Source organism: Cyclopterus lumpus, chromosome 14 (genome assembly GCF_009769545.1).
Source record: "Cyclopterus lumpus isolate fCycLum1 chromosome 14, fCycLum1.pri, whole genome shotgun sequence".
Lineage (NCBI taxonomy): Eukaryota > Metazoa > Chordata > Actinopteri > Perciformes > Cyclopteridae > Cyclopterus > Cyclopterus lumpus.
In genome coordinates this window covers 11,543,850-11,559,726 of record NC_046979.1, presented here as the reverse complement: position 1 = coordinate 11,559,726, position 15,877 = coordinate 11,543,850, and the positions used below count along the sequence as shown (strand labels likewise).

The following is a 15,877-nucleotide window of genomic DNA, read 5'->3' as shown; positions in this document are numbered from 1 at the left end:
GCACTCTCCCCCTCCTGCTCCAGGTATCCAGGTACACTCTGTCGGTGCAGGCGTTTGACAGTGGCTCTCCTGCCATGTCCTCCACTGTCACCCTTAACATCGACATATCCGACGTTAACGACAACCCTCCTGTCTTCACTCCTCCCAACTCTAGTGCAGTCATACAGGTAACAGTCTCTGTGTGTTTGTATACATTCATGTGTTTTCGTGCAAGGGTCATCTCAACTCCTCTCTCCCCATACTTCCAGCTAAACCAAGCTGCTGGCACCACCCTGCTGAAGCTGTCAATCAGCGATAAAGACTCCCCTAGAAATGGCCCTCCCTTTGAGTTCCGCATCGTGTCAGGAAATGAGAGAAATTTCTTCTCCCTGGACCAGACTGGAACTCTGAGGTCCAACCGTGTGTTTGGCCCTGAAGCCCCCAGAGAGTTCACTCTTGAAATCCAGGTTAGCAACAGGTGTTTTTGTTGAACCATTATGTATGTAGGAAACCTTGACGGATAAATACATTGTGTTAGCATGGTTACACACAGTCAGCATGAGGAGCCGCCCATTACTCTCGGGCTATTACAGTCTTGGGTTTTAAAGTGACCTTATATAAACTCATTTACACAATGGAGACACTATTTACACCACTAATATGGTGACATTGAAGGGGGTGCTGTGCTTTCATTTTTTCAGTTCCAGCTACATGACCCAGGTTTTCTTTATTTTTATTGTTTGGTTATATGGCTGCCAGAAGTGTCTGAGTGTAAGCCTTGTAAAATGACCTTATTTTAACTATCTTTACGCTACAACCATCTTTTCACCTTTTCCTCTGTAAGAAATTCTACCCAAATGCACCCAATAGTAATTATTTATTTTGTAATCTCCGTTTTCTATTTTAATCAGAGTTAATTAATATTTTACTGTATTTTTGTTTTTGTCTCTTAGGCAAGTGACTCCGGTAAGCCAAGTCTTACCTCTTCCTCCTGGATATTTATGAGAGTCATCGGGAACAGTCAGTACAAACCCACCGTCTCCCCCCTGGAAATATTCATCGTCATGGTAACGGATACCTTCCAGGGAGGCCCAATTGGTCAGATCTATGCAACCGACCGTGACCCCAACGACGTGCTGTCATTTACCCAGAAGCCTCAGCGCATGTTTAAGATAAACAGACAGGATGGCAGCGTTGTGGCTCTACCGGGCCTGGAACCTGGCAGGTACACACCAAACAGACACACAACTCACCCTCGAGCACACACACAGAACTGTTTGATATGTAAACCATAACTTTTGTCAAAACAAAACACATTTATTTTGCTCTCTCAGATACCAAATGAATGCCACAGTGAGTGACGGACGTTTTGCTGTGATAGCGGATGTGTCCGTCCAGGTCGAACAGGTGACAGATGTGCTGCTGCGTAGCGCCGTGACCTTACGTTTCAACTCCCTGTCCCCGGAAGACCTGCTTGGTCGCTACCTGAACCAGATCAAACTAATGTTGCGGGGACTAGCCGGCTGGAATTGGTCACCAGGACAACAGGATCCCCTCCACTTACTCAGTGTACAGCCAGTTATGGGGACATCTGATGTGAATTTGCTTCTAGCTATGGAGATGCCAGAGATATCAGGCAGCGGAAGGATGGGTGGGATCTACTCCCAGCAGGAGTTGTCTGCAAAGCTGGAGGAAGCTGCAGCAAGGGGCCATATTCGAGGGGTCCTTGCTGGGGCAGTGGTGGTGAGCAACACTTGTTCTGGGGAGCTGGAGTGTGGGGACAAGGTGTGCGAACAGAGACTGGTGATGGAGGGTGACTCACCTTTCACTTACAGCACAGAGAGGGTCAGCTTGGTGTCACCAAGGTTCAGCCCGACAGAGACCTGCACCTGCCCTGGTGAGCACTCCACTCATTGACGCACTTGCAATCAAATGTAGACCAGCTCACATAGATAGTGTCCTGTATATCTATCACAGCTGCTTGTTATGTATGTGCCTCTTTCCAAACAGGAGGGACATGCCCCACTCCTGTCGTGCTTTGTGAAGGTCAGTCCTGTCCAGCAGACATGCAGTGTGTCCGTTCTGGTCCTGCAGCGCCCTCTGCCTGCCAGTGTCAGACTGAGAGACTAGACGAGTGTGCAGGTATGATTTCATCCTTCTTTATGCTTGAAGTTTGGACCTGTGTATAAGATCCAGGTAGCCACATTTTAAATATTTGATTATGTAAATTGCCTTTCTAACTTTATCCTGTATGTATATCCGTGTTATGTGAATATGCAGGCCAAACCTCTCTAAGTTTCTCTGGAAACAGTTACATTAAGTACAGAGTGACAGAGAGTGGCCAAAGTGGAGAAATGAGGCTCGGCCTGAGGATCAGAACCCTTCAGAGAAGAGGAGTCATTATGTTCACCCGTGTTAACCCCTGCACCATGCTGAAGGTAAACACATTAACATCCCAATGGTACACTTTTCCCCGTTGTTTCCCAATGCCAGATGTGCTCATAAAAGCGTGTGCTGTATTTGAGTGGTTATTCCTTTTCCTTCCATAGATTGAAGGGGGTCGACTCTGGTTCCAGTTGGACTGTGACAACACCCTTGGCATTATGGGTATCTCTGGCAGACCAATAAACGACGGCCTCTGGCATGCTGTTGTCTTGGAGCTGACTAGGAACTACACCCTCCTGTCATTGGATGACAGCTATGTAGAGCGTCGGCGAGCAGCCCGAGCCCCTGTCCGCCTTTGGCCTCTGGCCCCAGATTCATCCTTTTTTTTCGGGGCCCAAGTAAGGCTACCGAGCGGGCAGGACGAGAGGCCAAGCCCAGGGCCATGGAGAGGCCAGGGAGGGCAAGAAACCGGGGACCGTGGATCGAAGGCCCCGCCAAGAGCCCAGGATGGCTTCCAGGGATGCCTGGGCTCACTGATGCTGAACGGTAACGAGCTCCCACTACAGAATAAGAGGAGCCGTTATGCTGAGATAGCCGGGCTGAGCGAGGTCAAGTTGGGCTGCGTGCTTTATCCAGATCCATGCGTCAGTCAGCCCTGCCTCAACGGAGCCATCTGCAGCAGCCTGTCCTCTGGAGGTCTGTGTAGATGTCAGTGTGAATGAGTGTGGGTTAGTCGTCTTGTTGTATAAATAAGTTACATAAATAACTTCCTTATGAAAGTAGATTTACTCCGTTTTTTATAGCTTAAGTGTCAGTTTCAGAGTTTTTGTTTTTGCCTCATTTTAATTTGATGGCTTGTTTGTCCAGTATTGACGATTGGTTATATTGTTGTTGCATTGTATTGTTGCACTACATGATATTAAGGGGAGACACAAACAAAAAATACTTATAGATATCACCGTGAAACTTTCACAGTTTACTTAAATTAAGACAATTATTTAAGGTATAACAAGTTTTATGAAAATATATCTTTAATATATGCAAATTAGGCATTGTATTATTAAATGTGCGCTAATTTGCATATACTCCCAGAACAGGGAAATCTAAACTTTGGATAAGCCAGGTTCAAAATTATTGTCAACATTTTTTACTGAAGGACTTTTCGATACCTACTCCATAAATCAGAAATGACAACAGCCATAAAAAAACATTTTCCCCATGTGTTTTGAAATACAATATGATATAAATAAGGCTATGAATGATTTATGAGCAAGCCCCTCTTTAAAAACCTTTTGGTTTGGCGTATGTGAGTTCTACTGAAGTGGAGATTTATGGCTTCTGGAGTACAGTTTTCTTTTAAAGAAAGATTTTGAGAAAATGCCCTTTAAAAATATGTAAAAATCCATACATTTTGCAAGATACTACAGGGCAATAGGGTAACAACAATGTATATACTGTATATATCACCATGAAACATCCCCAGTTGATTACTTACATATTTCAGAAATGTTGTGTGTAAATATGCAAATTAGGCATTATCTGCTAACTTTGATTAATTTAGGAGAAAACTACAAATGCAAAAAGACAACGTGGATTGAAAGACACACCTAAATGTGTATTTTGGATATTGTGTGTTACTATTTATGGTTATGCACATTATTTATTGACACATTTTTTAATCTGTCTCCAACAGGCTTCTCGTGCAGTTGCAGTGCTGGCTTCACTGGGGGGCGATGTGAAATGGAACTGACATCCTGCATGCCGAACCCATGCCAGAATGGTGCGGCCTGTAAGCCTGTCGGCAGCGCATTCCTCTGTGGCTGTCCTCGAGGACTCGGGGGACTTATGTAAGATAAAAGAGTCTGCACCCACCCTCTTAGACCTTTAAGACACGATTACAGACTATGAAAACAGTGTTGTATGTCCTCAATGACAGTCATGGTCGTGTTAATAGAGACACACTCAAACATGAAATAATGTGTGTGGGTGTGTGTGACTCAGCAAACACACACACAGTCTCACTCATTAGCCCACATTAGCACCCACTATGTTGTTTTAGTTGTTATTACGTGAGATAAATGGGTGTTTCTAATTTAATTCAATATCATTTTGGTTGAAAAGCCTGTAATCATTCTCTAGCTGGCTTTTTAATTACAGCTCAGTAATTGCCTTTGAAATAACCTCCCTGCTTACGTGGTTGTTCAAGGAGCCGCCACCAGAGAGCAGTTTCCCCTCATTGGAGAAAATGTCTCTGCTCTTTTATGATTTTTACAAAAATGTAACATTGTTTTTGTTCAAGTTGAATTAAATTAAATTTACCTGAATATGAAAATCTAGGTGTTTTCTAGATGTTTTCTTCAGGCAGCAGATTGTTATGATCATCAACATTTAATAATAAATATAGATTGAAACCATAAAGCAAATTATATATTTGGCTACAAATAAGTGTTTAATTGACAAAAAAAATATATAACCATTTAAATAATAGTTAAATATAGTACATTCAAATAAAAAATTGCCTGAAAACAGGGAAATATCCCTTTAAAAGCTGAATCATTGACTCAGAAATACAAGTAAGCTTGCGGAATTCTTGAAGTTTGTAAAGGGTATAGGGTATTCAGTATTCATGAGCAGATATCACTGGCCGATATATCCAGGCCTCGTTGGGTAAACTATCTATCGTTCCAAGCAAAACGTTGCTTAGTTTTACAAGAAAGCTCCCAAAAAATACTCAGAAATGCTTTTTCTTATATCAGACCCACTTTTGTAAAGTCTTTTTAAAATCTCATCTATAAAAAGTAATTGAAAAGAAAAAATACGTGTTTTTCTATCTCCATCACAGCAGGGCACAATGTTTGAAATGTCAAGATTCACAACTAAGTGTGTGGAGGAAAATGTATTGTGTGACGTTCAGTTGTAATTGACGTCACACAATATTTTGATGTGTGTGTGTGTGTGTGTGTGTGTGTGGAGAGTATGGAGATTGCATTCAAACCATATTTCTTTAAGTCAGAACCATATAAGTGAGGATAATAGAAAATCCGTAAAGATAATCCCTTGATTGAGCAAAAGAGACGCCCTCTCAAAAGATGATTTCCAAAGTATTTATTTTCTCTTTTCATGCTTTCATCTTTGATTCTTCTCTTTCACTTTGATACGGCACATCTTCACCACTCCCATGCATAGTAATTTCTTTGTGTCTCTGCTTCTGCAGATGTGATGGGGATGTCAATGAGTGCGACCAGGAAGGGTGTGGAAATGCAGGAGAGTGTGTCAACACGTTTGGGTCCTTCTACTGTAACTGTTCAGAGGGCTACGAGGGTCAGTTTTGTGATGATCAGGCACCGGGGGATGATACGCAGGTATAGTATGAGCAACGCTGACTTTATGTCAGAGTAAACCTTACAGAATATACTGTTATCCAAAAGATTCTGCACTTTTAGTTTACTTCTTATTGGACTTGGCATACTCAGTGAAGTAGTATTGTAGAATTGTGCATGGGACCCCCTGGGGGTTCGTTCACCAGCTTGGTATCTTCGCAGTAGATGAATGAAAGTGTTTATAATGGGGAAATCATAGTTTCCATTTGAAGTTGTCACACTATTGACTTTATACCTTGTATTAACACTGTAAGCGCAATTAATGTTTCAAGTTGCTTTCATTATTTTCTAGAATACTGTCATTAGCAGAGAGGCAACCCCAGTCGACAAAACCTATTAGGCTGCTTTCACAACAAATTGATACTTAGCTTAGTTTGTTGTGTTTAAGGACATTTAAACGGGTAGGAAAATAAAGCCTTTACTCCTGGAGCTTACTCCTACTATATCCAATTAAAACACACATCTGTAGATTGAATCATTTCCTCCATGGCTGCCTGGAGAGTTTTTACATAATTGGCACCAAGTTTTACCTTGAGACCTTTTTTTCAGATATAAATGGCATTTACTTAGGAAATGTGTGTTTGTTCTTTATCTGAATGGAAGTGTATGCTAAACAAGATAATCCCCATATTACATGTTCAAGATATACCTCATATTTATTTACATAACATTCATGATATGTAAATGTTATGTTTCCCAGGCGGAGCCCCTATCTTACGTCGGCCCAGGAGAGATAATTGGCATCGGGGTCCTTGCCTTTGTCATCATTCTCCTCCTCATACTCTTCATCGCCTTCAGGAAGAAAATCAAATTTAGGAAAGACTCGGACCCGGGCCCAGGGACTCAGGCTGTGATGGGTGTGTCAGCTATTTCCACAGAAACTAGCTACATGCTGCACAAGACTGGCATGGGGGCAGAAGGGATTGAGTTTAAGGCTGTGCGTGTGTCGGGATCTCCAGGGCCCACGAGCACCTATGGGGAGGTTGGAGGGAGCATCATGGGCCCTCCCCAGGTCATGGTGCGACCAACTGCCCACTCCCATCTACCAGGAGGACTCAGCATCCAGGGCATGAGGAGTGGAGATGGTGACAATACCACCTTTAGTGAGGGCAGTCAGGTATGCAAAAGTGTGCCTGTGTGTTAATGATGTATTCATATATATTTATTACATGTGTCTTTTGAATCATAAGATGACTTTATAGGATACAGAGACTGTGGTATGGCAGTTTTAGTTGAAATGAAGATGAGTTTTATTTCAAATAAAGAATGATTCCATATTTCCACACAATATACTTATAAGAGAATAATAACTTGCATTCAAATGGCATCTTTCTAGATTTCTGATCACTCAAACTGCTTCACACTACCACATTCACACACTGATAGCAGAGGCTGCCATGAAAGGTGTCTCCTGCCCATCAGTATATAAGCCGGTGTGCGAAATACGGGGGTCTCGGGTAATTTGAGAACCCTTAATAGACACTTGAGAATAAAGTATTAGAGATAGACTTGTCATTGGATTTGTTAGCAAAACAAAATGCGACTAGACAATAATTTTTTGCGCATTACTGTTTTCTTTTGTCGCTACAGATGAGCAGCTTCCTCTCAGACGTGTCTACTGTCCGAGGCGTGGCCAATAGGAGGGGCATCGCTGTTTGCAGCGTGGCACCCAATCTCCCTTCTGCATCAGCCTGCCGCTCAGAGCACAGTCCAGCCCACAAAGTGTCCTGGGAGGGAGAGGAAACAAGGGAGGAAGGGCTGGAGAGAGGGAGAGATGAAAGAGAGGAGGAATGGGGGCAGAGAGCTTTTGAGTTGGAGAGAACACAGAGGGATAACAGTCCACAGGGTAAGACTGCCATCATGGGCATGCACATTCACACACTCGCATGCACAAACAGTGTCTGACCACAAAGTACACAGGCCATGAACTCATTGTGTTACACCCACACCATCATCTCCACTGAGAGAGCGTATTTCACAGTGATCTATGCCTTTTGATCACACACACACACACACACATCAAAGAAAGTGTGGTTCATATTTTTTTATTTTTTTATAATGAAATTTGAGTTTTCAAAATTTACTTGCTGGGAGCCGTAAATAATAATATAACGCACTTTCCTTTTACACTGCTCAAATTGGCAATTGTGTCCTCTTCTATCTGGATAACTGTTACATCTCATGTGCACTTCTGTTTGAATGGTCAAGGTAATCAGCCAGAAGTGATCTCCTATGTTCTTGTCCTACTTTTGATCAAAGGAAGTTAAGACAAAATCAAAGTAATTAGAACACTGCCACTCAATTAAACTTTTCATGTCAAGTTTTCTACCATTTTCTTTTTCATCCAAGTGTACCTTTGTCACCTGAGAGGATCACAAACTGAGGGTGAGGGGTGAGAAGTTTGATGCTGCCAATGCTGTCAACAGCAGGAACCCAGTTCACTGTTTGTTCTCCATTAGTGAAATAACTATGTTCCATGTCTTTGCTAAGGTAGACGTCACACATTTTGATTCTCTGTCCAACTAATTGTTTAAATAATACAGCTTATGGGAACTTCCTGCCTGTTAATTATTGATTCCTTCCTGTGGGAATGGGAATTAGGTTATTTAATTTCTTCTGCTCCCCTGTTGAGTGTATGCACATTAAAAGAAAGACATATGCCCCTTGGGGTCAAAGTTACATCACAGCCCGTTAATTAAAATGTAATTTATCGAAATAATATTCATAGTATTGGTTGAATGACTATTCTACTTATTTAATTTAATTATTAACTTATATAATCAATTGGAAACAGATTGGCAATTTATTTTCACCACGGCAACCACAAACAAGTATATTCATTAATATTTAATATTTAATTAATAAAAAGATGGGCATAAATCAATACCTGGGGAAACATATCGGTTGTTTTTCTGTCACTACTTGCTGCTCATGAATAAATTAAATGTCATAAATAATGAAATAACTGGAAAATAAGTGAACAAATCAGTTTCAATGTTGCTCAGTTTTAGTTTTTTGTGCCCTCAAGTATAGGATGTCTAGGAATAATCATGTTGATCTTCATTATGTTTTAAAAGAAAATAGTTTTATTTAAAAAGGTTAATGATTTAATGACTTTGACAACTAAGGCCTCACAGAAACACCATAACACCAGTTCCTCTTATAATGTGTAGATGGAGGAAACTACTGAGGCTTTTCAGTCAAAATGCTACAACTATTACTGTATGACAGGACACATTACAAGACATTTGTGAAGATGTTTTTGTTTAGTTCAAATTATTTATATTATATTCAAGCTTATTAGCGGTAATACATATTTCCAATAAAAAATAATGTAAACTGATGTGAATGGAAACATCTGAAAATAATGGAATTAGTGAGCCTAATGGCTCTTACAATTGAGAAAACTGTCAGGGATTTTAAAAGTTTGGCGCCGGGATGAGAACCTGGTTTGGCTACTGCTTGCAGTAGGATTAGAGCAGGGGTCGGGTCCGTAACTTCATACATGGCTGCCAAGGTTGGCACATGGCAGGGGAGTCACTGGCACAATATCAAAGGAATAATAAGAACTGGATTATGTTGAGAGGTGTCCCATCACCTGCATTAGACCAGCAGTCGTGATGCCTTCCTCATTTAGTTTGATTGATGGTGCTTCCTTACTGCTCACATTCCCACAGGAGCATTTGACTTGTTCCGTACGCACTGGACCATGACCGCCTAGCTCGGGCTCAGAGAGGTGATGTCCAGACCTCTTGGCCCTCATGGACAGAGTTTTGATTGTAAGTCCTGACTGTCCATAAAACACGATTTTGAAATAGACAAGGACAAAAAGCAAATACCAAACCCAAAGCCTCTTAAAACAATCCAAGGTAAATTAACCGATTGTTTTTTGCTTTGCCAAAAAGGAAAAGTGGTTTACTAATGGATTTTATAAAAAAAGTTGAAAGAGCCGGAAACCACAGCAGTTCAAACCAGCAGGACAGCACTTTCTTTCCATTTCACAAAATATGGCAAATGTCTCAATGCATAAGTATATACCGCTGTCTTCATATAAGCAGCTGAACAGAGAACTTATAACCATGATTCATATGAGGAAATATTTGATCAAGACTAAGAATCCCGAGGATTCATTGCCAATTCATTGCCAAAGTTGATACTTGTGGTGTATCGTAGTGGATACCCACGGAAACATTATAAAAATAAGGACAAAATACTAACTAATAAACTTCTTTCAGGATCTGCTTTCACAACCCATAAGGCACTAAGTGGTGAGACTCTCAATGTACCATGTGCCTGGTCAAACTCACGTTAGACTTGTGGTCACTCTCAAATCCACAATGTTTTATGACCCCCATCTTTCTGGTTACGAACACACACATTCCTGAGGACACAGAGACGCATTTCAGTTGTAATACACGACTATAAGAAATTTCTATTTGATATGCTAGTCCTAATTTAAGTAATCCTTGTATTTCATATTTTCAATGTACCTCTGAGTAACAAACTCCATGTAATTGTAAACCATTCAAAAATGGACTCTTTTCCCTGTTTGTTTGCATCTGTTCTTATCTTGTTATGTCGTCAAACTCATCTTACCTTACAGACTCACCATACATATTGTGTGTCTTCATAATTATTCATTAATTGTGCAATCTCGAAGTTGACCAAATCTCCAAATTTGAAACATCTAAGGGGGGGGGGGGGGGGGGGGGGGGGGGGTCCTTTGTCCTTTGGTTTCTCCCTTGTCCTTTGTGTCTCTCACCCAGGATACTAATTTATGCTGGAATGTTGAGTTTAAGCCTATCCCTTAATGTATTATGCATGTACACAAGTATAGCTGTGTCATGATAACAATGTCTATCTATGTTGTGTAATTGTTGTGTAATTCATTCAATCTTCAATTGATCAGGTTTTATTCAGTGATTTATATCAAATTATTTGGGATAATTTTGCAGCTGAGATAGCATTTCGTTCAAATATGGAAGAATTAAAACAACTTTGTAAGTAACTAGTATTCATTCTGTAAAGTTAGGTTGAATTAAATAATCAAGACAGTTTTGCTGCTGTTCCCGTCATAAATCAGAGCTCTTCTCTTCTACACGGCACTTCGACTCTGGAACATCTCTGAGAAGACATCCAGCCGACCTGAGTAGCCACAAGCTGAAGAAGTGCCTTCCTTCGCCTGGTTTCTGATAGTTACAACCATGATCAATAGCTTAGAATCCTGCACACCAGATTTCTCCCTCGTGGCTTGTTGGTTCCGCCTCTTCTCTAACTTTGTGTTCCTGACCTGTAAACTACGGCCGTCCCGTGCCGTCTAATGTGCTGTGCAGCTCCGACCGGCGATGCACCAATGTGCTGAAAGACATTTTAAACTGGCAAAAGAGCCAAAATGTCCCCCGCTGCTCCGAAGGGGGGTGATAACATGACTCAGCATCCTGCTGATAGAGATGGAGAGGAGGAAGAACGGTTTAAGCCAAACCTCAACGAAGAAGACGAACGATTCCCGAAGATAGATTTCCCAAAGGAAGATGAGCCAACTGATGTAGTTTGAGAGATGGAAGAATGTGATTCAACCAACTACGATCATTCAATAACTTTCAAGATGAAGAGATATCCACAGAGGAACAACACTGCATACTTAACCTCCCATCTGCCCATCAGAGCCGTCAGGTGAAACAATACCATTTTCAAATGTAAATTAGTTTGATTTTCTTATAGGCCAAATAAATTTAAGTCACATGAAGAAATGGTAAATATCTAAATTAAATTTAGATAGAAACTAAGATAAAAGTTGTCTCACAATCTTCCTTGCTTCTCAAAACTAAGCTGCTGAACGGTGCATAAATGGTTTGAGCTAAATTTAAGATATGAACATCAAACGACAGATTTAATTGATAGACATCCATCAATGATATAAGTCACTGATTCTACCTGGTCACATGTAATCCTTTTCATTCAGTTGTGGTTTATTGCTATTCGATGTACTGTACATAGTATTATTCATTCTATTTATTTTGTTAATTCATTTATTTGCTGTTAGTCCAATAAATATTTTATTTATAAAGAACTTGATCATTTGATTTGTGTGTATATGAAATAATGGGTCCCTGTACACCTTGAGAAGAACTCCCTAGCAACCCTGAGATGAAGATTTCCATATTTTTCCAAAATTGGATGGCGTTTGAATCTTATGTTAAATTCTGCTCGTTAAACTTATGGTGGCATATGCTGTAGGCTCAGTACCATCATTATTTTATACTAATTAATGGGTTTAAAAATCATAATTGAATCATTAAAAAGTTACGTATCTTGATATTCATTAAACATAATGTATTAAATCTGCTACCAGCAACAATGCTACAGTATTTCAGAGATTCAGCAGAGGACGCTGTGAAAAGTGTTTTCTCTTTGCTCTTTCCTATTCGTTCCACACATCAACATAAAGCCTCTTTAGTTTTGCCAACAGTTACTTTTAATCACATCAGCAGAGCTGTCAGGTCTTATTTAAAAGAAGTTTTGTATTCCAAATAGATTTGTTTTCAAAGCCCATACCTGTGATTTCTGCTCTGTTGGTCTTGCGTATCGCTTTCCCAATTTCAACACCAATGTGAAACCAGGCGTTTTATTGCTGCTAAATTAGAGCACCTGGCCGAGCTGCATACCTGTCTCTTGGCTTAACAGACAGTCTTCACAGGAAAGTGCCATTGGGACAAATAGGTACCTGTTCTGCCCCTCTGGCAGTTGTTTGAAAATCAAATCACTCAAAGCCAATTTTGACCCCAAAATAACAGCTCCACGGAGGAAAACTGTGTCAGGAATCATGCCGACTTGTATTTATTTGAAATGTTGCCTCCAAAGTCATGCAGGTTATGGCTAACCGGAGACCCCTTAGGCTGGCAGCTTTCTCCAAATGAAATATAGTCTGACTTGTTCGCACGGACAAAATGTCAGGTTTGAGACTGTGACTCTTTGATTACTGCAGTGTGAGCGGACTGGCCACGCTAACTTTTGTATGTAATTGGTTGTATTTTTCCAATGTACTGTACCTGCTGTTTAGAAGTTTTTCACATTGTCTACATCAAACTACACCAGCACGAGTAACTCTGTGTCTCCAACTCCCAATGACACCTCCAGCTGGATGAAAATGCTGTTCTGAGGCAGTGCTTGAGAAGAGACCTGAATACATTTTGAGTGCACTGCAATTTAAGTTGTCTATATGTGTGGATAGTTTGTATTTGTCCATGTCTGGAGGACACATAATCAATACCATGATGCACATATATACATTGCAGTGGGTTTTGATTACTGTAACAATGATCCTGTTCATCCTGAAGACATCCCTTCGGTGTAAGAGATGGGAAAATCTACAGCTCTCACTTGGTGCAGAAATGCCTGCCCACTTGATTTGGCTTACTCAGTCTGCATAGTGGAGTCATGCCAAGAAGGGATCTCTTCATGGCCAGCATGGACAAAAACAATGATTACAGCATTCAATAGCTCTGTAAATGTACATGCATGTTGGTATTGTAAGATAGCCTTTACATGTTGAATTTATATTGGCTTACTAGATTTGATTTGATTTTGACTGAGACATGTTGATTTGGCTCTTTGGTTATAAAGAAAAATGCTTACAGGAAATGAACATGCACCTGTGTTTTTTGTGTGTTACATTAGAAGAGTCAGAGCTGTTGGACGAGGTGGCATGTCTCTCAGACTCCACCTCTGACGAACACTCCCTCAGTTCCTACACTTCTGAGTCCTTTGATGACAACGGTAAGACTTTAATGCTTAAACAAACCGACAAACATTGCACTATAATAGTTTACCTCAGATTTTTAGGCTTCTAACACATACTCCAAATAAGAGCAAATTGGTCTCAAAGTAGACGTTACTACACTTTTAGGAGTCCAATGCATAAAAGGCTCAGAAGCACTACTGTCCATAACATTCTCTGAATGTAAGAATGGTCTACTTTTTAACTTTTATTCTAGTGCATTAGCTGTATTAACATATATAAGTTACCTTAATGCAACCAAATCCATATGTACAAATGCATTAAACGATTAATGCACAGGTCCTCAGTAAAAAGGAAAATGGTGACCTTAATGAACATGTGTGTGGGGGGGGTTTCAGATTAGGAACCCATGTTGATGCCTTTGTTTCCTGTCCACTTACTGTAGCTGCAAAGACCTTGTGTTTCTCCCACTCAAGTATTAGACATGCAATAGGCACACAAGACAAACATGTCTCCTCTGTTCTCAACAAGTATTCACACACACACTTATGCACATTTTCCATCTCACCTCAGTTACTCCCATCATGTGAAACCGTACCCCTATTCACAAATGCACTGACATTGTCTCTGTTCTTCTTCTTCTGTATTCTGCCTAGCCTCCATAGTGACAGTCATACGTCTAGTCAATGATGCTGTTGATAATATTGAAAGTGAAGGTATGAAAAATATCTTCTGTTAACTCCTCTCCTCCTTTTCTGTCTGTCTTCTGATGCCAACGTGTTTGTTCGGTGGTGTAGCTCTGAGATATAATGTTCTGAAAGCAGCCAAGCCTCAATTGTTCAATCCCCTTTCTATTCAGAATAAAACATCATGCGTAGATTTCCAAATTCTGTTGTCAGTTTCTGACACTGGATCTCTCTGTGTTTAAATTTCCCCCCTTTGGTTTTTGTGTTGTTTCTCTCGGTCTTTCTCTGACTCAGTCTCTCTCTCTCCCTTTGTAGTGTCAAACATGGATAGTGAACAGCAGCGGAACAGCCCTGGTGAGTGAGGTGAAAAGCAACTGAAAAACATCTTTTTAACTTTCCATCCCTTTGGCCTTTTTTTCAAGCTGTGATTCCCAAACCCAGCCTTGTGTGTTCTTCACATTCTTTCCTCTGAATATGTTGATCATACCCTGTGCCGCACAGATTACCATTTCTGTTTATGCACATGTTTTTCTCCCCAGACTTGAATGTAAATGTAGGCTCCCAGTTTCTTCCTACAAGGATTGGTTTAAGAACAAAATATCAGTGGATCCTCATCAAGGATGTCAGTTTATATTTTGGTTTTAGGTTAAAAAATGGCACTATTCACAGATTTAAATCATCAATATCAGCATTGCCTTAAAAAAATGCTGGATCAGTTGGGCTCGCTATACTTCCCACTTTCAAACGCCGCTTAATTAATAAGTAACAAAACTTCTCCAGTGAAACATCAGTGTTCTCCCATATATGTTCATAAACATATCAATATTAATAGTTACCCCATTACACATATTCAAAAGTTTGTCAAATATATAAATGTACATTTCATGTTCATATCAGCTCTAGATTTTAGCTACAGGTTGGCATTGATATCAATATTATTAATTACTAATTAAGCTTCCACTAAAAGACTGTTTCGTCTTTCCTTGCCAATAAAAACTGATAAATATCTTAATTGAATCTTGTAGTTATTTATGTATTGTGGCTTGATCAGAGATTTGAAAAGGATTCAGATTGGGTAAGTGTATTTGATACTGAATTCAGATCCTGCAGCACATTTTCATTATAAAACAGCTTTTCTACGATCAAATGAAAACATAAAAGGCATGATCCAGTTGCACCTGATGTTCTTGTCAGTTGATTGTGCTACAGTCTTAAAACCAGTGTTAACTGGCTCATAGTTACCAAGTCTGTTTGTTCTCAGTTGCATGTAATTAACTGGGTCCACAAAGCACTGCATGACTTACCCAGAGAAAGACTGTGTTCATGCCGCTGCCAGCAGAGTGAAGCACAAGAAGCTTTATTTCAGACAGCGAGAATTAATTTATGAATGGAATTGTTGTTCAGTCCTTCGTTCCAAATCACCCACTGGGTCCAGGGTACAAACACATGTCTTCCAATGTTGTGCTCATGAGTTTGTGCTCATGTCAAAGTGACATGCCAAACATCGCTGACTGCAGAAACAACTGTATGTAAAGGACAAATAGGCCAATATGATGAGAGAAAAGGATGGTATTTATGTTTGTTATGCTTCATTTGACATATCATTAATCCTGCTTGCATGAGATAACGTGTCTGTATGTACAGGTATAGTGTCCATGTGCACGTAGGTGTGTATATTACGTGTTATGAATTTGTTTTGTCTGTACATT

At 40.3% G+C, this 15,877-nt stretch overlaps 1 protein-coding gene across 1 annotated transcript in view; it reads left to right on the top strand.

Moving 5' to 3' along the window:
• Positions 1-11,731, top strand: part of LOC117743118 (protocadherin Fat 3) — a 52,047-nt gene extending 40,316 nt beyond the window's left edge. The window contains exons 37-48 of the mRNA XM_034550905.1: positions 24-167; positions 249-446; positions 933-1,204; positions 1,314-1,876; positions 1,990-2,121; positions 2,260-2,417; positions 2,529-3,060; positions 4,058-4,211; positions 5,579-5,726; positions 6,445-6,861; positions 7,335-7,590; positions 10,828-11,731. Coding sequence (XP_034406796.1) covers positions 24-167; positions 249-446; positions 933-1,204; positions 1,314-1,876; positions 1,990-2,121; positions 2,260-2,417; positions 2,529-3,060; positions 4,058-4,211; positions 5,579-5,726; positions 6,445-6,861; positions 7,335-7,590; positions 10,828-10,937 — 3,084 coding nt within the window. The 3' untranslated portion in view covers positions 10,938-11,731. The remainder of the gene's footprint in view (positions 1-23; positions 168-248; positions 447-932; positions 1,205-1,313; positions 1,877-1,989; positions 2,122-2,259; positions 2,418-2,528; positions 3,061-4,057; positions 4,212-5,578; positions 5,727-6,444; positions 6,862-7,334; positions 7,591-10,827) is intronic.
• The last annotated feature ends 4,146 nt before the right edge of the window (positions 11,732-15,877 follow it).